A 17,477-nucleotide genomic window follows, 5' to 3' on the forward strand; every position below is an offset into this window, starting at 1 on the left:
ATATATATATATAATATATATAAAATTTATAAAAGAAATCACCTTATAAGAAACCATCCAAGAAACCATATCAAAAAAATTTTTTTGTTAATATTTCATTGTAGAATAAATGTAGGTATATAATCAGTATTTTTTATATGTATACATAAATAATTTCTTTTGAACATAGTCGTAAGATTTGTTATGTCGAGATTTGACTACAATACCATAAATATATTTTTTTTATAAAATACGATTGCATTAAAACTTACCAACATTTCTTGTTCAACTTTTTTGTTTCATGACTAGATCTTTTGACTTCATTTCTTTGATTTTGTTGTGGACTTTGTACATCCAACAAAAGTGTTGGAATTGAACCAATCTTTAATCGAACAATATTTCTTGATTTAGTATCTTTATTTCGAAGCTTCGTCCACCTTTCCTCCAAGCAGTCGGGTGAAAAATGATGTTGACATACTTTTGCTAAAAATACAGGTTCAATATATATAAAAACTTTTATAAACAACTATTACTTTTATAAGAATTCGATTTCATTTGCAAATAACCTTTGATTTTATAATAAATAAATATTTAAACAATATATACATTTTTAAAAGAAATTTACCGCAATTTATATTCAATTCCTCTTCGCTTCGATTGATAGCTTGCAGCCATGCTTTTTTTAAGGTTTGATTCTTTGGAAACCAAAAAAATTTTGTATTTTTGGCTTTTGATGGTCCACTCGATCTTATTTTGCAATGACGCACACTGCACTGCCGCATGATGCCTTTTTGTAGTTATAATATAAAATTAGAGTTTACACATTAAATTTAATTTAGGTAATTACACAGAATACCCCACCACCTCCGATATCGATAAAATTAGGTTCATTCGATGCGTTTTTGCATAAAACGAAAGAATCTGGCAGAAATAAGTGTCGCTTATTTGCCCCGCGAACCGAGATATTAAGCGTTAAAGTTGACGACTATTCAGGTTAGAAAATCTGTCACAGTGTCCTACAATCGCCATGTATTCTACATGCATTTCGATCTTATGCGCATGCGTCTCGTTACTTTTCGGTCCAACAGGAACGAAATTTAAAAATGTATGAAATTAAAAATGGGTTAGAAATATTGCAAGCGGACACTGCCTACGCTGTAACTTCTAGGCTGTTAGGCCCCAAGCGGGTAGAATATAGGATATGTTATTTTCTTTCGCGATAACCAATAAGCTTACAGCTCCTAACATGTTTATTGGTTACCGCGTTGCATTTTGCCACGCGGCAAACGTTTTCGCGTTCAGTTCAGTGTGCAGCAGTGTGCAAGAGCCATTACTGTCTACACATCCCAGTGTCTACATGGGTTGCTAAAGAGCAAAAATAGACAGTAGGATGTGTAGACAGTAATGCTTTAGTTCGGGGCTTTTTTTTATGCAAAATAGTGTACAAACGTTTATTTCAAAATAATCCGATGGAAAAATATTGAAAATCGCGTTAAAAGTAGCACAATTTTGTTGAAATCTGATCTTTGATTGCAATTTTTAATATTTTCCTATCAATTTATTTTGAAATTAACGTTTGCAAATATATCAAAAAATACGAAAAAACATACATAAAGAAGATTCTATTGGTTTAGTCAATACATATTGACCTATTCATTATCTAGGACATTGAATAACGAGAAAAAACTAAATGATCCTTTAATTTTTTTGCGTAATGTAATTTATGTGATTATTTATGATATTTAATCATGTGCTGAAAATGAAACCGAAAAATAGAAGTATTTAACTTAGCTTTTTTTTATTATTCTATTATTGATCCGCAGTTACTGATTTCAATAAATAATTTTTAAAATTATTAAAAAGTAGCAAAAACAACGTATGTATGTATATACATACTTCGCATAACGCAGCACATGTGATCATTGTAAAAATATTCTGAATACACAATTAAACATTTTAAGTGTTTTAAAATTTAATTTGTAATAATTATGTAATAAAGTAAATTAAAAATTTAATTTGTAATAATTATGTAATAAAGTAAATTAAAAATTTACCCCTTGACTTTTATATGAATACATAGAAGTAAGATTATACTGTATGTCAGATATAACGCAGGTGGCCAAGTTGAGAATCAGTCGGAAACTAATCGTAAAATGGCGGAACCAAATTAAACGAGAATGAAATGATTCTCTGTGTTACACAGTGTCTGATTCTGTCCTTGCTGGAAAGCACCCGCTGTATGTCAGATATAACGCAGGTGGCCAAGTTGAGAATCAGTCGGAAACTAATCGTAAAATGGCGGAACCAATCAGAAAGAAGAACCAGGATGGCTTTACTCTTTTTATATCCACTCTTAAAATTAAAAGTCTGTATTATTGACCTCGATCAAATTCAGTATCCCCTTTGTTGGATTCACACTGTATCTGATGTGCGTCATACGACGCTCTGCAACCAATCAGAAAAATCGATTCATCTATATGAAATAAAATCCTGTTTTCTGATTGGTTGCAGAGTCGTCGTACGACGAAAATTGGATGCAGTGTAAATCCAGCAATGGGGACGATTATAAACTCATCGTGTAGTAGTCGCTCACAAGGCAAACATTGAAAAGTTACAGATATCGTTGATCGAGATTAGCAAACTTTATACAAACTGATCTGTCTTCAATTTAATTTTAATTGTTGCTGGAGCACACGTTTTAATGAAATAAATAATCTGCAGGAATGAGATAAATAATTTTTATGTATTCACGCGGGCATGTAGAGTAGTGCTAAGATTTGTGAGAGCAAGAGATTTATTATATTACGATTCGATTGATAGGATATAAACTGATAAATTTACAACGAGTCCTTATTTCTTTTTTTATTAATCTGATAAATTTACAAAGGATTTATAGGATACGTGAATTAAGGGTGAAGAAAAGAAAGCAGTTAATCATCAAGAGTCACAATTACGTGAAAGAGAATACATGAAATGGAAAATGTAAGAAAGTGACGTAAGACACAGGAATATAATCGTAACTGCTCTCTCACCATTCCTCACCGTTCGCCAGTCATCTGCCGCGCTGTCGACGACCGTGTTGCGCGCGCGTTTCAGTCAAGGTTTATCGGTCAGCCCGGTAAAGTGGTGGAAAGCGAGTTTAGTGGAGCTTAGTCGCCACTAGCAAACGTTTCGTGTTACACCATTGCTCCATACACTACGAATATTACGAATATTACGGCCTTTTTATTTTTACAGATATCTACTTCCAATTTCAAGTAGTTTGAACAAGAATTCGAACGTGAAGACGAGAGAAAGAGAGAGAGAGAGAGAGAGAGAGAAAAGTGAAACATGGCGGAGAAAATGTACTACCCCAATTCGGAGCTCGCGAGAAAGGCGCACTGCGCTAGCATGGAACAATACAAGCGAATGCACGAGAAGTGAGTAAAAGTATGAATGAATCAAATTTCAATTTCATACGTGCATACATTGGTACATATATGAGAGAAAGAAAAAGGACTATCATCGTGTGTATCATAGTTTAGTTTCGATTGAAAAGTATAACATACGTATACGTTCAGTGACAGTCGCGAATGTCAAATACCTACGCTATCGAGATACGAAAAGTATCACTGCACGTTGACGCAATTATTGTTACGGCATGCAAAATGAATAGCACACAAATAAGTGATAAAAATGCTAAATATGTCATTCTTTTAGCTTCGTTATTTGAATTGGAATCAATAATAAACGGCGAAAAAACGGATCGAGATTTTAAAGACGATTATATACTTATTGGATGCCGTGCGGATTATAATCACTTTAATTATTACGAGGAAAGAAATGTTGCGTTTTTCAATCAGAGATAGTGTTTCAATTGTCTGAGATATGTTGATTTTCCCCCGTACTCGAACATCCTGTAAACGGAATGGCATAAATAGAAGCGTGATCTGCGCGATATTGATCTCATATACAGGGGTGGGATATATTTCTCCGTGGAGGCGAAGGAGCGCTCCTCCGCGGTCTACTAGAAATACAGCTAATACAGAAATACGATTCAAGTAAATTCTACAAATGAGAATTTTTTTGTTTCCAAGACTTATATGTAGCTATGTATAAGTCTCTGCTGCTTCACGTACAGATTTATTTACTTCATCCGTGATATATTTCGTCGGAAGGGACTACAAGCTCGTTTAATTAATGCGGAAACGACAATAATAATGTGCACAATTCACGGGTGCACCAAACGTGCATAAATTTGTAAATAAAGTGGAATAAAGAATGCGTTACGTAAGAAAGGAGAAGTTAATCGATTCATTAAACACGAATCTTTCAGCTCTTATTACAGTGACGATATTAAAACTTTATTAAAGAAAATTCGAGATAAATTATGGACATAACTATAATAAGTTAAAAACGTATAAATAATAATTTTAAATTATAAATGTATAATAATTATTCCGCGAAAAAGAAGCGAAACAGATTATTTTGTATTTATAGCTCGAATTGATATGGATTTATTTTTTGTTCTTATCCAGATCTATAAAGGAGCCGGTGCAATTCTGGGGTGAAATTGCCAAACAATTTTATTGGGAAACGCCAGCGATCGAAGACAAGTTTTTCTCGTACAACTTTGAGCTGAGCAAAGGTGACATTTTCATAAAGTGGATGGAGGGAGCATCGACAAATATAAGTTTCAATCTACTCGATAAAAATGTAAAGAGCGGAAATGGTGATAAAATAGCATTTTACTGGTAAGATATATATGTAGTTAAGGGTACATACGTTGATCGAATTCGCGAATTCGATGGCTAATCTGATCACGCGCGAGAAATAGTGAGCGGCGCGTGGCACGGCGCGGTTCATTTCCATGCAAAAGTATATCCTCCAATATAGTAGATGCAAGTCATTCGGACACGTTGAGCTTGCGTCACTTACGCAAAATGGTATATTTCATTCTTGCAGTGATATGATATGAAGTCCACCTCGCGCGTTATCGTTTCTATTATGGATCACTGAAACGTAACAATTTAGTTCGTCATTTTTAACGCAGTTTTAACTACAGCGAATGATATACTTATTGTCTCACGAGAAATCTCTGAAAAGAGAAATTTGGTATATACATACATAGTATTGATATAATGTATATTGTACATGTGTAAAAGACGCGCGAGACACAAGTGAAAAAATGTGATCGTAAGTTTCGCGATATCACGCTTCATACATATTTCATTTCCGGCCTTCTTATGTCCTACTATGCCGTATCGGTCGTTCAGCTGTCCATTATCGATTACCATTGAGAATGTAATAACATATTTATTATACCAATCGTACTAATTCGGAGAATCTAAGCTTTCATAGTATTCCTTAACCTTGGAATTATGATGCAACTTTGCCGAGCGCACGCGACAAGATTGTTTGGTCGCGCAATCATATCGTGAGACGATATCCATCTATTTGTCGAAAAATTCGACACATGGCTTACACCTGCGCCTTCATTGGCCAACGAGGCATCGCGTGCGATCGCGTCATTCATTGCGTCAGCTCCGCACAGCTCCGCGTGAGCGCGATTCAGTCACGCGATTTACATTGAAAATTTATTTGTTACAAGATTTTCAGAGATATATACGAGCAAAGTTTCAAGTTTTTTTTTCATATCTTGCAAATGTACGATCCCAAGTATTCTAGCGTAAATCCGATGATGCAATTAAAAATTTGACTATCTTTATGCTCATTCTCTCGCTCGACCGATCGTCGGAAGTATTAAAATGCGAAACTGAAAATATTGTAAAAATGTATTAAATTTAAATGCGAATAGCATAAATTACAATAAATAAAAATGCAAAATACAAAACGGTATACATATATTAATCATATATACCTACATATATATGTATGAATTAACACCGTCCAGCCCTGAGTTTAGAGAGGAGATTGAGAGATGAAGGTCAGATGCACTTTACTTCTGCACTAAAAAATAATACGCTCAAGGATAGTATTATGCGCGCAATCGCAATTGCAAATCATAGTTAAATGAGAGAAAGATGAGAAATTAGAAGACGCGCGATTGACACTACAATGTCATATTAAATATAATAATAAATACATACATGAATGACTTAAAGATATATTTCGATTCGTCTTCACAAGTATTACCATGTTGAATGTATTACGCTTTTTGTCTACTAATATTGATACAGTTATCGCTACAGTTATGAAAAAGGTCGCGCACTATCTTATTAAAAAATGACAAACTAGGCGTTTTATTCATAATCAGTAGCGATCGACATATTATCGAAAAGTCTCATCGATTGATTTGCCTAATCCTTTCCTAATTATTCGCATATGATTCACGATATCGTAACTAGACTCAAGTTCAACAAGTTTTGACCTTATATAGTCCATTCTATGATAATTCTTAGTGCATTAACATGTGACGCTTATATATATAGACGTAAAGCTTTTTAAATATATGCGCATCTCTCTCTCTCTCTCTCTCTCTCTCTCTCTCTCTCTCTCGTAACGCGACTCGAGAATGTTTTCAAGTTTCCTCGTAATCGCTCGAGATCTTTTAGATCGTATACGTAGATAAATTAAAATTGAAAAAATATGCAATTAGTTTTAATTAACTCAATTTATTATATACAAACAAAAAGTGCGGGATAGAGTAACTCCGGTATATAATCCGGTATATACACCTAACAAAAACTTAATTTATTAAGTATTATTCATTATGTTTAAGGTAAACGAACTATATCAGTAAAAACTTTGTATTGTCTACTACTACGAAAAAAATATTAGAAATCCAAAATACTTATTTTTCATATTAAAAAAAAACTTTTTGAAACCCTTGCATTTTTGCCCATACCTTTCCTACCCTCCTTAAGAGTAGTATATATTCTATATATTAGGGGTGGGTTATACGACTACTCTTAAGGGAGGTAGGGAAGGTATGTACAGCTCATGAAAAATTTACAAATCTTTATAAATAATTTAAAATAACACAATAACTTATAAAATGTGTTTACAACATTTCATTAAGGAATAAGAATGATAAAATATATATGAAGTAATAAATAATAATTACGATCTTCCTACATATATTACAAGTGTTATGACATGAGGTACATATTTTATGTAATACGTTTATTACATTTAGTGCACTGAATCCAATCTGCTCACTTTGTATGTTTTGGGTATAAATTCTGTCCGCTAAATATGCCGTATATTTTAAGTAGGTGAGATATACAAGACAATAAACTAAACAAAGAATGCAAAAACAAAGGATACTTGTAATTTACTATACAACATGCTTTACTGCTCGGTCTCTATACTTATGTATCATGCACTAAGTCTTTTACATCCTACAATAATCATTTTATGTAAATTATAATTTATAATGACGCTACTTATTGCAGTGACAAATCGATCATAATAATTAATATTAACAATAAAAACCTGAAATCATAACATAATACTAATATAAAGACATGTAACACAGTAGTTGCCGGAAAATTATCCCTACTTCTTCTATTTTTTAGTTACCCTATGTATATTCTTGTCATTTTCTTTGCATTACGTTACGCGATTTGTTGTTCGCGAGAATGAGGCTGCTTTCACATGCAGTATAATTTACGTAAGCTCAAAACTGCTGACTTGCATCAACCAATCAAATCGTATCAAATTGTATCAGCAACTACGCCTAATTCTAATTAAGACAATTTGATTGCTGATGCAATTACGCTTACACAAGTTATGCTATATGTGAAAGCCGTCTTAGAATATTGATACTTTTTGAATTGAATATCATCGATATTTTACTATCCATTATATTGCCAGGGAAGGAAACGATCCAGAAGATTATTCTCGACTGACGTATAGAAAGTTGCTCGAAGAAACGTGCAGATTTGCAAATGTTCTAAAATCGAAGGGTGTCTCTGTGGGGGACAAAGTGGTGATTTACATGCCGATGATCTTGGAGCTACCAATCGCCATGCTGGCTTGTACAAGGATAGGAGCGATTCACAGCGTGGTGGTAAGTATAAATATCGATGAGATGATATAAACGTTAGTAGATAAAAGAGAAAAAAATAATAATATATACAATCTCACAGTTTGCAGGATATTCATCTAATTCGTTGGCGGAACGTATCCTCGATTCTAAAGCCAAGGTTCTAATTACTACAGATGGCGTGTGGAGAGGCGAGAAATTACTCCTGTTAAAAAATATCTGTGACGAAGCTACAGCAAAGGCCAAGAAGCATGGTCATCAACTTGAAAGCTGCATTGTCGTTGCGCATCTGAGAAGACTCAACAATCCTCAGGGTAAGATAAAGGGAGTGAATGGCACTAGCAACGGTACAGCCACAGATATCGCCAATGTTTCTTGGGACGATGATCGGGATGTTTGGTGGCACGACGAGATGGAAGACGCAGAAGCGAGCTGTTATCCAGTTTGGATGACCGCCGAGGATCCACTTTTTATCCTTTATACAAGGTATACATATATGTAGCATCTTATTCCTTCATATATGATACATATTTACTGTGTCTTATCTATACCAAGATCAAATAAAAAAATAGAATCGGTAACAGACAGAGCTTTTCTTCAAGACTCGTATAATAGCTCTTCTAATTTGTTTTCGCTGAAAAGATTTTTGTTTTTCGTAATCACGTAGCGGCTCTACTGGAAAACCCAAGGGCGTTCTTCATACTACCGCGGGATATTTGATCTACGCTGCAACAACTTTCAAATATGTTTTCGACTATCATCCAGGTGATATTTATTGGTGTACCGCCGATTGTGGTTGGATCACAGGACATACTTACGTGGTTTACGGTCCGTTGGCGAATGGCGCAACATCTGTTATAGTACGTATTCGTTTTTCATATTTTCTTACGCAGATCATTCTTGGTTTTTTTTATTTCGTCGGTTTGCATCTCATGGTTCACAGTTTGAGGGTACACCCTTCTATCCAGAAAATGATCGATATTGGTCCATCATCGATAAGTACAAAGTCACGCAATTTTATACGGCACCAACGGCCATCAGATCACTAATGAAGTTTGGTGATGAACTTGTAAAGAAGCACAGCTTATCCACACTTAAGGTAAATCTCATTGTACTTAATTAAAAAAAAGAAAAAAAAAGAAAAAGAGCCATACAGAGAGCTTAACATGCTTAATATATGTTTCAGGTCCTTGGTTCAGTTGGTGAACCGATCAATACCGAAGCTTGGCTTTGGTTTTATAATCTCATTGGCCACGGCAAGTGCAGTATAGCAGACACGTTTTGGCAAACGGAAACTGGTGGTCATGTGATTACACCGCTACCAGGTGCCACACCTATGAAGCCAGGCTCTGCGGTAAAGAACTTTTTTGTTAACAATTCATGTACAATAATTAATATGTATTATGATTTATTTCTGATTTATGAAACGAATATCTAGACGTTTCCTTTCTTCGGAGTTTTACCAGAACTTCTTGACGAGGATGGTCGCGTGATTGAAGGCGAAGGAGAGGGATACCTCGTTTTTCGTCGACCATGGCCAGGCATGATGCGGACCCTCTACGGAAATCATCAACGTTTTCAAAATACGTACTTTGATCGATTCAACGGATTTTATTGTACGGGGGACGGTAAGTGTTATCTGAAAAGCATTCTGCTTTTTCCCTTATTGTTTCATATACATACATTTCAATTAGTGCAGACACGCAATTATCCACAAGATTATTTCATTAGAGGATTTTGATATTTCGTTCCGATGTATTTGGCATCTTTATTAAGTTCTTCTTTGATTCTTAAAATTTGATTATATTTGTTTATTCTTTCACCCCTGCAATTATCGTAGTGTTAAATAAATATGACTTTTACTTATCATAATTCTTGATACACTGAGAAAAAAAAGTTGTTGATCGAAAAAAATATTAGTTGATTCAACGAAATGCGACGGTCACGGTAACAAGCAAATATTTGTTAATTCAAATAAATAACGTATTGTACTGACACGAAAGTAATATTGTGTGAAAACAACTATTTGGTAGATATAACTGTAATATATTACATTGAAATGAGTATATAATACAATAGCATACAAGTTAGTTTATTTAATGTTATATTTTCGCGGTTCAATTAATTAAATATATATAGTTAAACTAAAAAGATATAGAACTTATTTAACGAAAAACACATTTCAGTAAAATGGTATAACATTATATGTAGAAATTATTTAATTAATCGGAATACATATTTAATTTCATGTACGTAATATTTAGTTAACTCATACGTATAATGATTTATTTGGATCAAATTTACGGAATAAAACATTTTATTGATTATAATGAATATCCAATTAAAGAGATCAAATATATACTCTAATTGTACGATAAAATTGTTATTGTGCCTATTTTTGCAATTTAGAGAACACTGTTTTTCGTTAAATTAACCAAATATATTTTAAGAGCAAGCAAATGATAAGTAATATTTAGTTAATATACGTATAATGATTCAAAAATAAGGCTACTGTTCTATATTATATTAACAGAGGTTTAGTTAAATGAAATGAGAATTTGTGAAAAGAACACAATATTTAGATTGAACAATGTAATTTTTGCTTCAGGCACTAAATATTATGTTAATCTGATAGGATAATTAAGTACAAGATGAACTAAATCTGCAGTATAATATAATTTTATATTTGACTGAACTATTCTACAAAGACGGTAACTAAATAATTTGTTGATAATAACAACTCTGCAGTTGCAACGAAAAAAAGTTTTTTTATTATTTTTATATAGACAATTAATGTATTGTATATAGTTCTATTTCTATACAATTTATGGAATTGCAAGTATATACGCATATATAGGATATTTAATAATTTTTGAAAACGCATACAGTATCGATGGGATTCGAACTTAAGACTTATGAGGTATATAGTAACCTAACACGCTAACGCTATAATTGCACGCTGTTTGGATTGTTTTAAAACTTGTTGTTATATTCATTCCATCCGAAGCATTTATAATTTTATATCATTGATTCAAGCAATCGCATTGTCAATCCTACTTATTCAGCTGATTGAAGTTTGGAACGTTCTGGGAACGAATTTTTCAAAACGATTTCCTCCATTTCTCCTTTTGCATAGAGGTACATCTGGATGCTAGACAACAAACAAAAAATACTCCGATCAAATACACGCGTCGGAAAGCACTCTTATGGGCGAAAAACCACTCGGGGCAACATAAAAATTTTTAAAAAATCCTAAAATGATTCCCGTACTTTTCCTTTTGCACAGACGTACATCTGTATGTCGGATAACAAACAAAAAATACCCCGATCGAATACACGCGTCAGAAAGCATCCTTATGAATAAAAAACCACCCTCGGGACAACTAAAAAATTTCTAAAAAATCTTAAAACGATTCCCCCACTTCTCCTTTTGCACAGGGATACATCTGTACTTTGATTTTTATGTGTAATTATAGTCGATATATAATGTTGAGTCACGCACACCTTGAATCACATGGCAGACTCATTTAGTTCAGAGATACGACACTTTAAATTATTGAACGCTTATTGTTTATTACATCATGGTCAGATAATAAAATAGCTCTATCTACTAGTGACATTATTGTACCTATTTTTTATATGACATTGTTTGGTTCGGAAAACTAGAATTTCAGAACATCGAAATCACATAAAATGGAACATGTCTACTCGTTCTGTAATAACGGACCATAGATTAAAATTCGATCATGATTTTCAATGGAAAAATGTAAAAATTCTAGATGAAGAATATAGTTTTCAGTGAAGAACATGGAATAAACAAATGAACAATTAATCTAATTTAGTTTATCAAAACTATTAACAAAATATTTTGTTAATTCAACGGAATTTTAATTATGATGAACGAAATAATTTCTTCTACAATAAAATATATATTTCAATAAAACTGATATTCCTTTAAAAGTAATTAAACATTTGTTAAATCTAACAAAACAGGAATAGTTTATTTTATTACATATTTATTTTACCTAAATCCAAATAATTTTGCAAAATCCAAATAATCAAATTTAATCAGTTGATAAATAATTTTGTTATTTCAACTTTACTACTTTTTTTATTTGACTACAATTTTATTAGTATGACAAGAATGATGATTCACTAAATTAAACAAGTCAACAAAATCATTTTGTTGTTTAAATTACAAGATTTGTTGATCTAAATATATATATATTTGAACTAAATAAATCACTACCAACTAAACGCATTTAGTCAAGCAGCTTTTTTTCTCAGTGTAAAGGAATGTTTTAGCATTCGATTTGAAATTGATTAAAAACTTGGAGCATGTCTCTTTCTTTCTCTCTTTCCTCTCCCTTCCCTTTCTTTCTCTCACTCTTTCACTCACTCTTTTACTTTCAATATTATAATTGCTGTCGTCCTAATACCTGCAAGGTGCTCCTGCTTTGAATTGACCAGCGGAAAGTCCAACTGCTAAATCTGCGATGAAATTGTCTTCTGTCTCACCGTGGTTCGCGCTCACGATATAACTCCAATTGTTGATTATCGCCATTTTTGCGCAATTAATGACCTCTGTCACAGTGCCGATCTGTGATATTCTCAGGACGAGGCAATTTGCTACATTCCTATTCATTGCTTCTTCAATTCTCTCGATATTCATTGCGGTAAGATCATCGCTCACTACTTGAATTCCTTGACGAGCAATCATTAACCAACTGTTCCAGTCTTCTCTATCGAAAAGATCTTTGATTGAGAGTATCGCTGGGAATTTCGAGAGATACCTTAGATAGTAGTCCTTTAAAGCCTCTGCTTTCAAATAATTAATGGGATCGGAATCCTTCGTTTTGAACTTTAAGTCGTATTTTCCTATGTGAATGTAAACATGAATTTTCTTTAGAATAATGGTAAACGTAAGATAATTTTTGTGTTTAAAAAGAGAATATATATATCTTTTGAATATAGAGAAACCTTCTTTATAAAAAGCGCTCGCCGCGACGTCTAGCGCTATTTTAATTTTTCCTTCGTAACCCGCTCTGATGGACGCGTCTAGAAAGGTCAAAGCGGCTTCATCATTTTCCAAATCAGGAGCAAAAGCTCCATTGTCGTCAATTCAGATGAGAGTTCAAGGTTCAAGCTGTAATGCGAAGTCTACAATAGCTGGAGACGTACAATCCATGCACGATTAACGTTACAATTGAACCTTACGTCCTCTTAATCGTGCATAGATTGTGACAATTAATATAGAAAGGTGGTCACTTTTCATTTTGTGAAAATTTCCGAGGGACAGAATTAATTACCGTGAGTGTAGTAATCGTAAAGTCTGAAGATGTAAAGAATTGAACATCAGACGAATGTGATTGATCAATTCCTAACGCCTTCAGACTTTACGATCACTATGCATATACTATATGTAAAGATAATTCCTTTGTATATATAGAAAAGATTTCTATATTCAATGCTATTACTCCAAGATCTAGAATAAAATAAGATCGACATAGAACTAATCATATTTAATTATTTTTCAAATTAGAATATTTTAATCTTAAATAAAAAATTCTAAAATTTAGAATTAAGTATTCTTGATGTTAGCTCTTAATTATATGTAATTTTCTTAATAGAAAAATTTAAAAAGAAAAAAGCCATTTTACGGTCAAAGCTGGATCACAGTGCTTGTTATAATTGTGTGAATTTTATATACTGCGTATATGTAGTCCCCCCATAAATCGCGACGCTGATAGTTTTTCAGCATTGACGTATAGGTACATAATTACTACCGCAGTAATATCACTTGGTTAAATTGACGAGCAATCTAACAATTTTTGATGCTTATAGCATCTTATTGGATCTTAATAATATGTTGAAAGACATATATTAAATTTTAACGATGTAACGTTGAAGTAAAGATAAGTCTAAATCTAAATCTGTGAAAATTACAATTGCGAAGAATATCACGAGTTGGCGTTTCGTCCCGATTATCTTATGAAATCGTATCAGATAAGTTTTACAATTTCTGTTAATAATTTGTTTCCTCTATTATTTATAATTATGGAAGAATTGATTTCTTGTGCTGTAATTTATCTTCATATTTACTGAAAAGAAAATGCAAGGATTAAAAACATATATTTCAGTCTGTCTGTTATACTTTTACTATAATATACCGATTTTTAATAACTGTAATAATTGACTTTACACTTATAATAGATTGCATAATACAATTGTCATTATGAACCAGGGGAGTGGTGGGAGTTGTAATGTAAAATAAAATTAATTTAAGACAAGTAAATATGAAACGGCCAAATGACAGTCAAGCAGGATTTTGGTTGCTAAATTAATGACGATACGCGTATCTCAGCACTTGCGAGAATTGTTGCGAACATCTATAGACCTCTGATGGCGAGTCGACGTAGTAATATTCTTCACAATATTTATCTAAAGTAGGAGAATAACGTCTTTTTTCAGGCTGACGTAATTTAACAAACTAGAATATTATTTAAGACCGATAATTGATAAACAATAATAAATTGGAAGAAGAAAGCCATTTTACGGTCAAAGCTGGATCACAGTGCTTGTTATAATTGTGTGAATTTAATATATGTCTTTCAACATATTATTAAGATCCAATAAGATGCTATAAGCATCAAAAATTGTTAGATTGCTCGTCAATTTAACTAAGTGATATTACTGCGGTAGTAATTATGTATGCGTCAATGGTGAAAAACTATCAGCATCGCGATTTATGGGGGGACTACATACGCAGTATATAAAATTCACACAATTATATAACAAGCACTGTGATCCAGCTTTGACCGTAAAATGGCTTTCTTCTTCCAATTTATTATTGTTTATCAATTATCGGTCTTAAATAATATTCTAGTTTGAAAAATTTAAGAGTTTGACAGAATATTTTTCATTTAAACATTCTTATTCTATTCTTGCGGAAGGAATTTTATTTATATTTTTTGGCAACAAAAAACTGAATTTAGCCGGGATTCGAACTAGGGATCTCTCGTTCCGCGTGTCTCTCTTACCTAACGCCACGAGAGCTTCGCTACTTTAATGTTATAGCATCGCGTATATGTATAACTGAATAGATTTATTCTAAATGTAAGAATATATAAATTTCTAAATTTATACGTGTTATACTTGTTTCAAAATAAGATGTCGATCTTATTTTATTTGATGGTTAGAATCAAATTATCAATTTTATTTTAAAATAATCTTAATTTTATAATGTTGAGCTAAGATGAAGTACGTCAAGAACTTTTTTTTCCTCAGTATTAGAAATCCTTTCTGTGAAGGTACATAGGGGAATTTTTTCTTTCTCCGCCTCTTTAAAATTGAAACTCTCTCTTTAATTTTTGTAAATTTGATTAATTTAATTTTGATTGATTGCAATAATGTGGTAGAGAAATACGAAAATGATGTAAATCTGACTTTTATTTTAAAAATTTATGATTTTAGGAGCGAGACGCGATGCAGATGGATATCTGTGGGTAACCGGCCGTATCGACGATATGTTGAACGTTTCCGGTCATCTAATGTCAACGGCTGAAGTGGAAAGTGTGTTGGCGGAACATTCTTCGGTAGCCGAGGCTGCAGTAGTCAGTAAATCACATCCTGTTAAAGGTCAATGTCTATATTGTTTTATAACTCCGAACGCGGGGACGACATTCGATGAAAAGTTACAAATCGAGCTTAAAAAGAAAGGTAATGAGCCAATTGTTAAGTTAATTGCATTTAGTATTATTTTCTATTCAACATGTAATTATATAATATGCGCTATTTATAAATAAATTAATATAATTTGAATAGTACGCGAAAGGATTGGCCCATTTGCTCAACCGGACGTTATCCAGCATGCTCCGGCTCTACCGAAAACAAGATCCGGTAAGATTATGAGACGTATGTTGAGAAAAATTGCAGCAGGCGATAAGAATATCGGAGATACGTCAACATTGGCCGATGAAACTGTTATTCAACTTCTTTTTGAATTAAGGCCGTGTGTTTAAGACATATATTTTTTTTATTATAGGAATATAGGAAATATGAAAGTATCTTGAAAGAATTTTTCGTGTCGATCGTTTGCTGAATATCGGAAACATATCGCATGATTTCCGAGAAATTTTATAATATAAAAATGATATAGGTTGCATATTGAAGTCTATATTTATGGAGCGTTCTCTGTTAAATTGGCCACTCCCCTGCCATTTCAATTCTTGAGATAAAATTCTTTAAAAGGGCTTAAAATTTTCCTTGAAATGTCTATTTTTCGATGCCATATGGCGTTTTTGAAAATTCAAAATGACGGACCCAAAATGAAAACCTAGAATAAAAAAAGATAATTAGAAATATTGGAAAAATTAATGATATTGTAAATAAATGTGCACGATGTGATGAAGAAGTCTGGGCTCCTATTCTTGAAAAGAAAGGTATAAACGTAAAAGAAATTACTACAGTATAGATAACGTATATTATTGTATTTCCCTAGTTTTATTATAGATACATATACGTTTCTTTTCAAGAATAAAGGCCCTGATTCGTGTGTGTGACAGAACTTTCATCCCTTTGGGCTGCTTTACGTGAGTCCCCATGTCTCTTACGTCTGTGTGCGCGTGCATTTATGTATGTAGTGTTCGCGAGTGCGAACACGTGTGTTTCTGTGGATGTACCATAGAATTTATTTTTTAAAGAATTTATTTTTTGTATCTTTTACTTTCTTCCCCGTAATGACCATAGTGTTCTATTTATATTATTGGAATATCTTTTGATTAATACTTTATTTTCTTTGTTAGTCAGTGCTATTATGCCTTTAGCGTGTCTATTGTGTCTTTACCTTAACTCGAAAATTATTTTCTTAATAGCACTTCTTATAGGGTAATATAAAGCTTCAAAACTTATTAAATTATCATATTATTATTCTGCAGAAATTCTAAATTGTTTTTAACGCACGATAATACTCTTACTGTAGATTTTTTCGCAACGTACTTACTCGGGAAGAGAATGATTGAATTAAAATTTGAAATTTTGTACACAAATGTCTTGATAACCAGTGGATATCGTATTGAAGAATGATTGATTTCAACGTAATTCGTTTTGACACGCACGCACACGGATCAGATCTCTATATCACATCGTATATGTTTATTTACGATATTATTAATTTTTTCAATGATTTTGTTTTATTCTAGTAGCTTTTTTGAATCTTCAAAAACGCCATACGGCATCGAAAAATAGACAATTCAAGGAAAATTTTAAAGAATTTTATTTTAAGAATTGAAATAGTCAGGGGGTGCTGATTTAATAAAGAAAGCCCCATATACATATATATATATAAACTTCTTGAATGTTGTTCAGGATCATGATTTTGATAACATTTGTCAAGATCAAGAGGCCAATGAAAGTTGTAACTCTTCTTTTCATTTTTACGTACACACACACACACACACACACACACACACACACACACACACACACACACACACACACACACACACAC

At 32.7% G+C, this 17,477-nt stretch overlaps 2 protein-coding genes across 3 annotated transcripts; one reads left to right on the top strand and one right to left on the bottom strand.

The window, feature by feature from the left end:
* Positions 1 to 247: 247 nt before the first annotated feature.
* Positions 248 to 959, bottom strand: LOC108777611 (THAP domain-containing protein 5-like). The gene is made up of 2 exons (XM_018544544.1): positions 605 to 959; positions 248 to 462 (listed from the first exon to the last, which is right to left on the bottom strand). The coding sequence occupies exons 1-2, from the start codon at positions 759 to 761 to the stop codon at positions 248 to 250; spliced, it is 372 nt and encodes a 123-aa protein (XP_018400046.1). The 5' UTR covers positions 762 to 959.
* A 1,921-nt stretch (positions 960 to 2,880) lies between these two features.
* Positions 2,881 to 15,990, top strand: AcCoAS (acetyl coenzyme A synthase). Of its 2 annotated transcripts, XM_018544551.1 has the most exons (11): positions 2,881 to 2,961; positions 3,217 to 3,398; positions 4,497 to 4,712; positions 7,798 to 7,993; positions 8,073 to 8,455; positions 8,637 to 8,829; positions 8,913 to 9,068; positions 9,156 to 9,323; positions 9,408 to 9,597; positions 15,443 to 15,688; positions 15,794 to 15,990. In XM_018544551.1, the coding sequence occupies exons 2-11, from the start codon at positions 3,310 to 3,312 to the stop codon at positions 15,988 to 15,990; spliced, it is 2,034 nt and encodes a 677-aa protein (XP_018400053.1). In that variant the 5' UTR covers positions 2,881 to 2,961; positions 3,217 to 3,309. The 2 variants fall into 2 exon arrangements, with proteins under 2 accessions (XP_018400053.1, XP_018400052.1); XM_018544550.1 differs by lacking the exon at positions 2,881 to 2,961 and having other exon boundaries at positions 3,093 to 3,398.
* Positions 15,991 to 17,477: the final 1,487 nt, after the last annotated feature.

This window comes from Cyphomyrmex costatus, unplaced genomic scaffold (assembly GCF_001594065.2).
Source record: "Cyphomyrmex costatus isolate MS0001 unplaced genomic scaffold, Ccosl1.0 scaffold45, whole genome shotgun sequence".
NCBI lineage: Eukaryota > Metazoa > Arthropoda > Insecta > Hymenoptera > Formicidae > Cyphomyrmex > Cyphomyrmex costatus.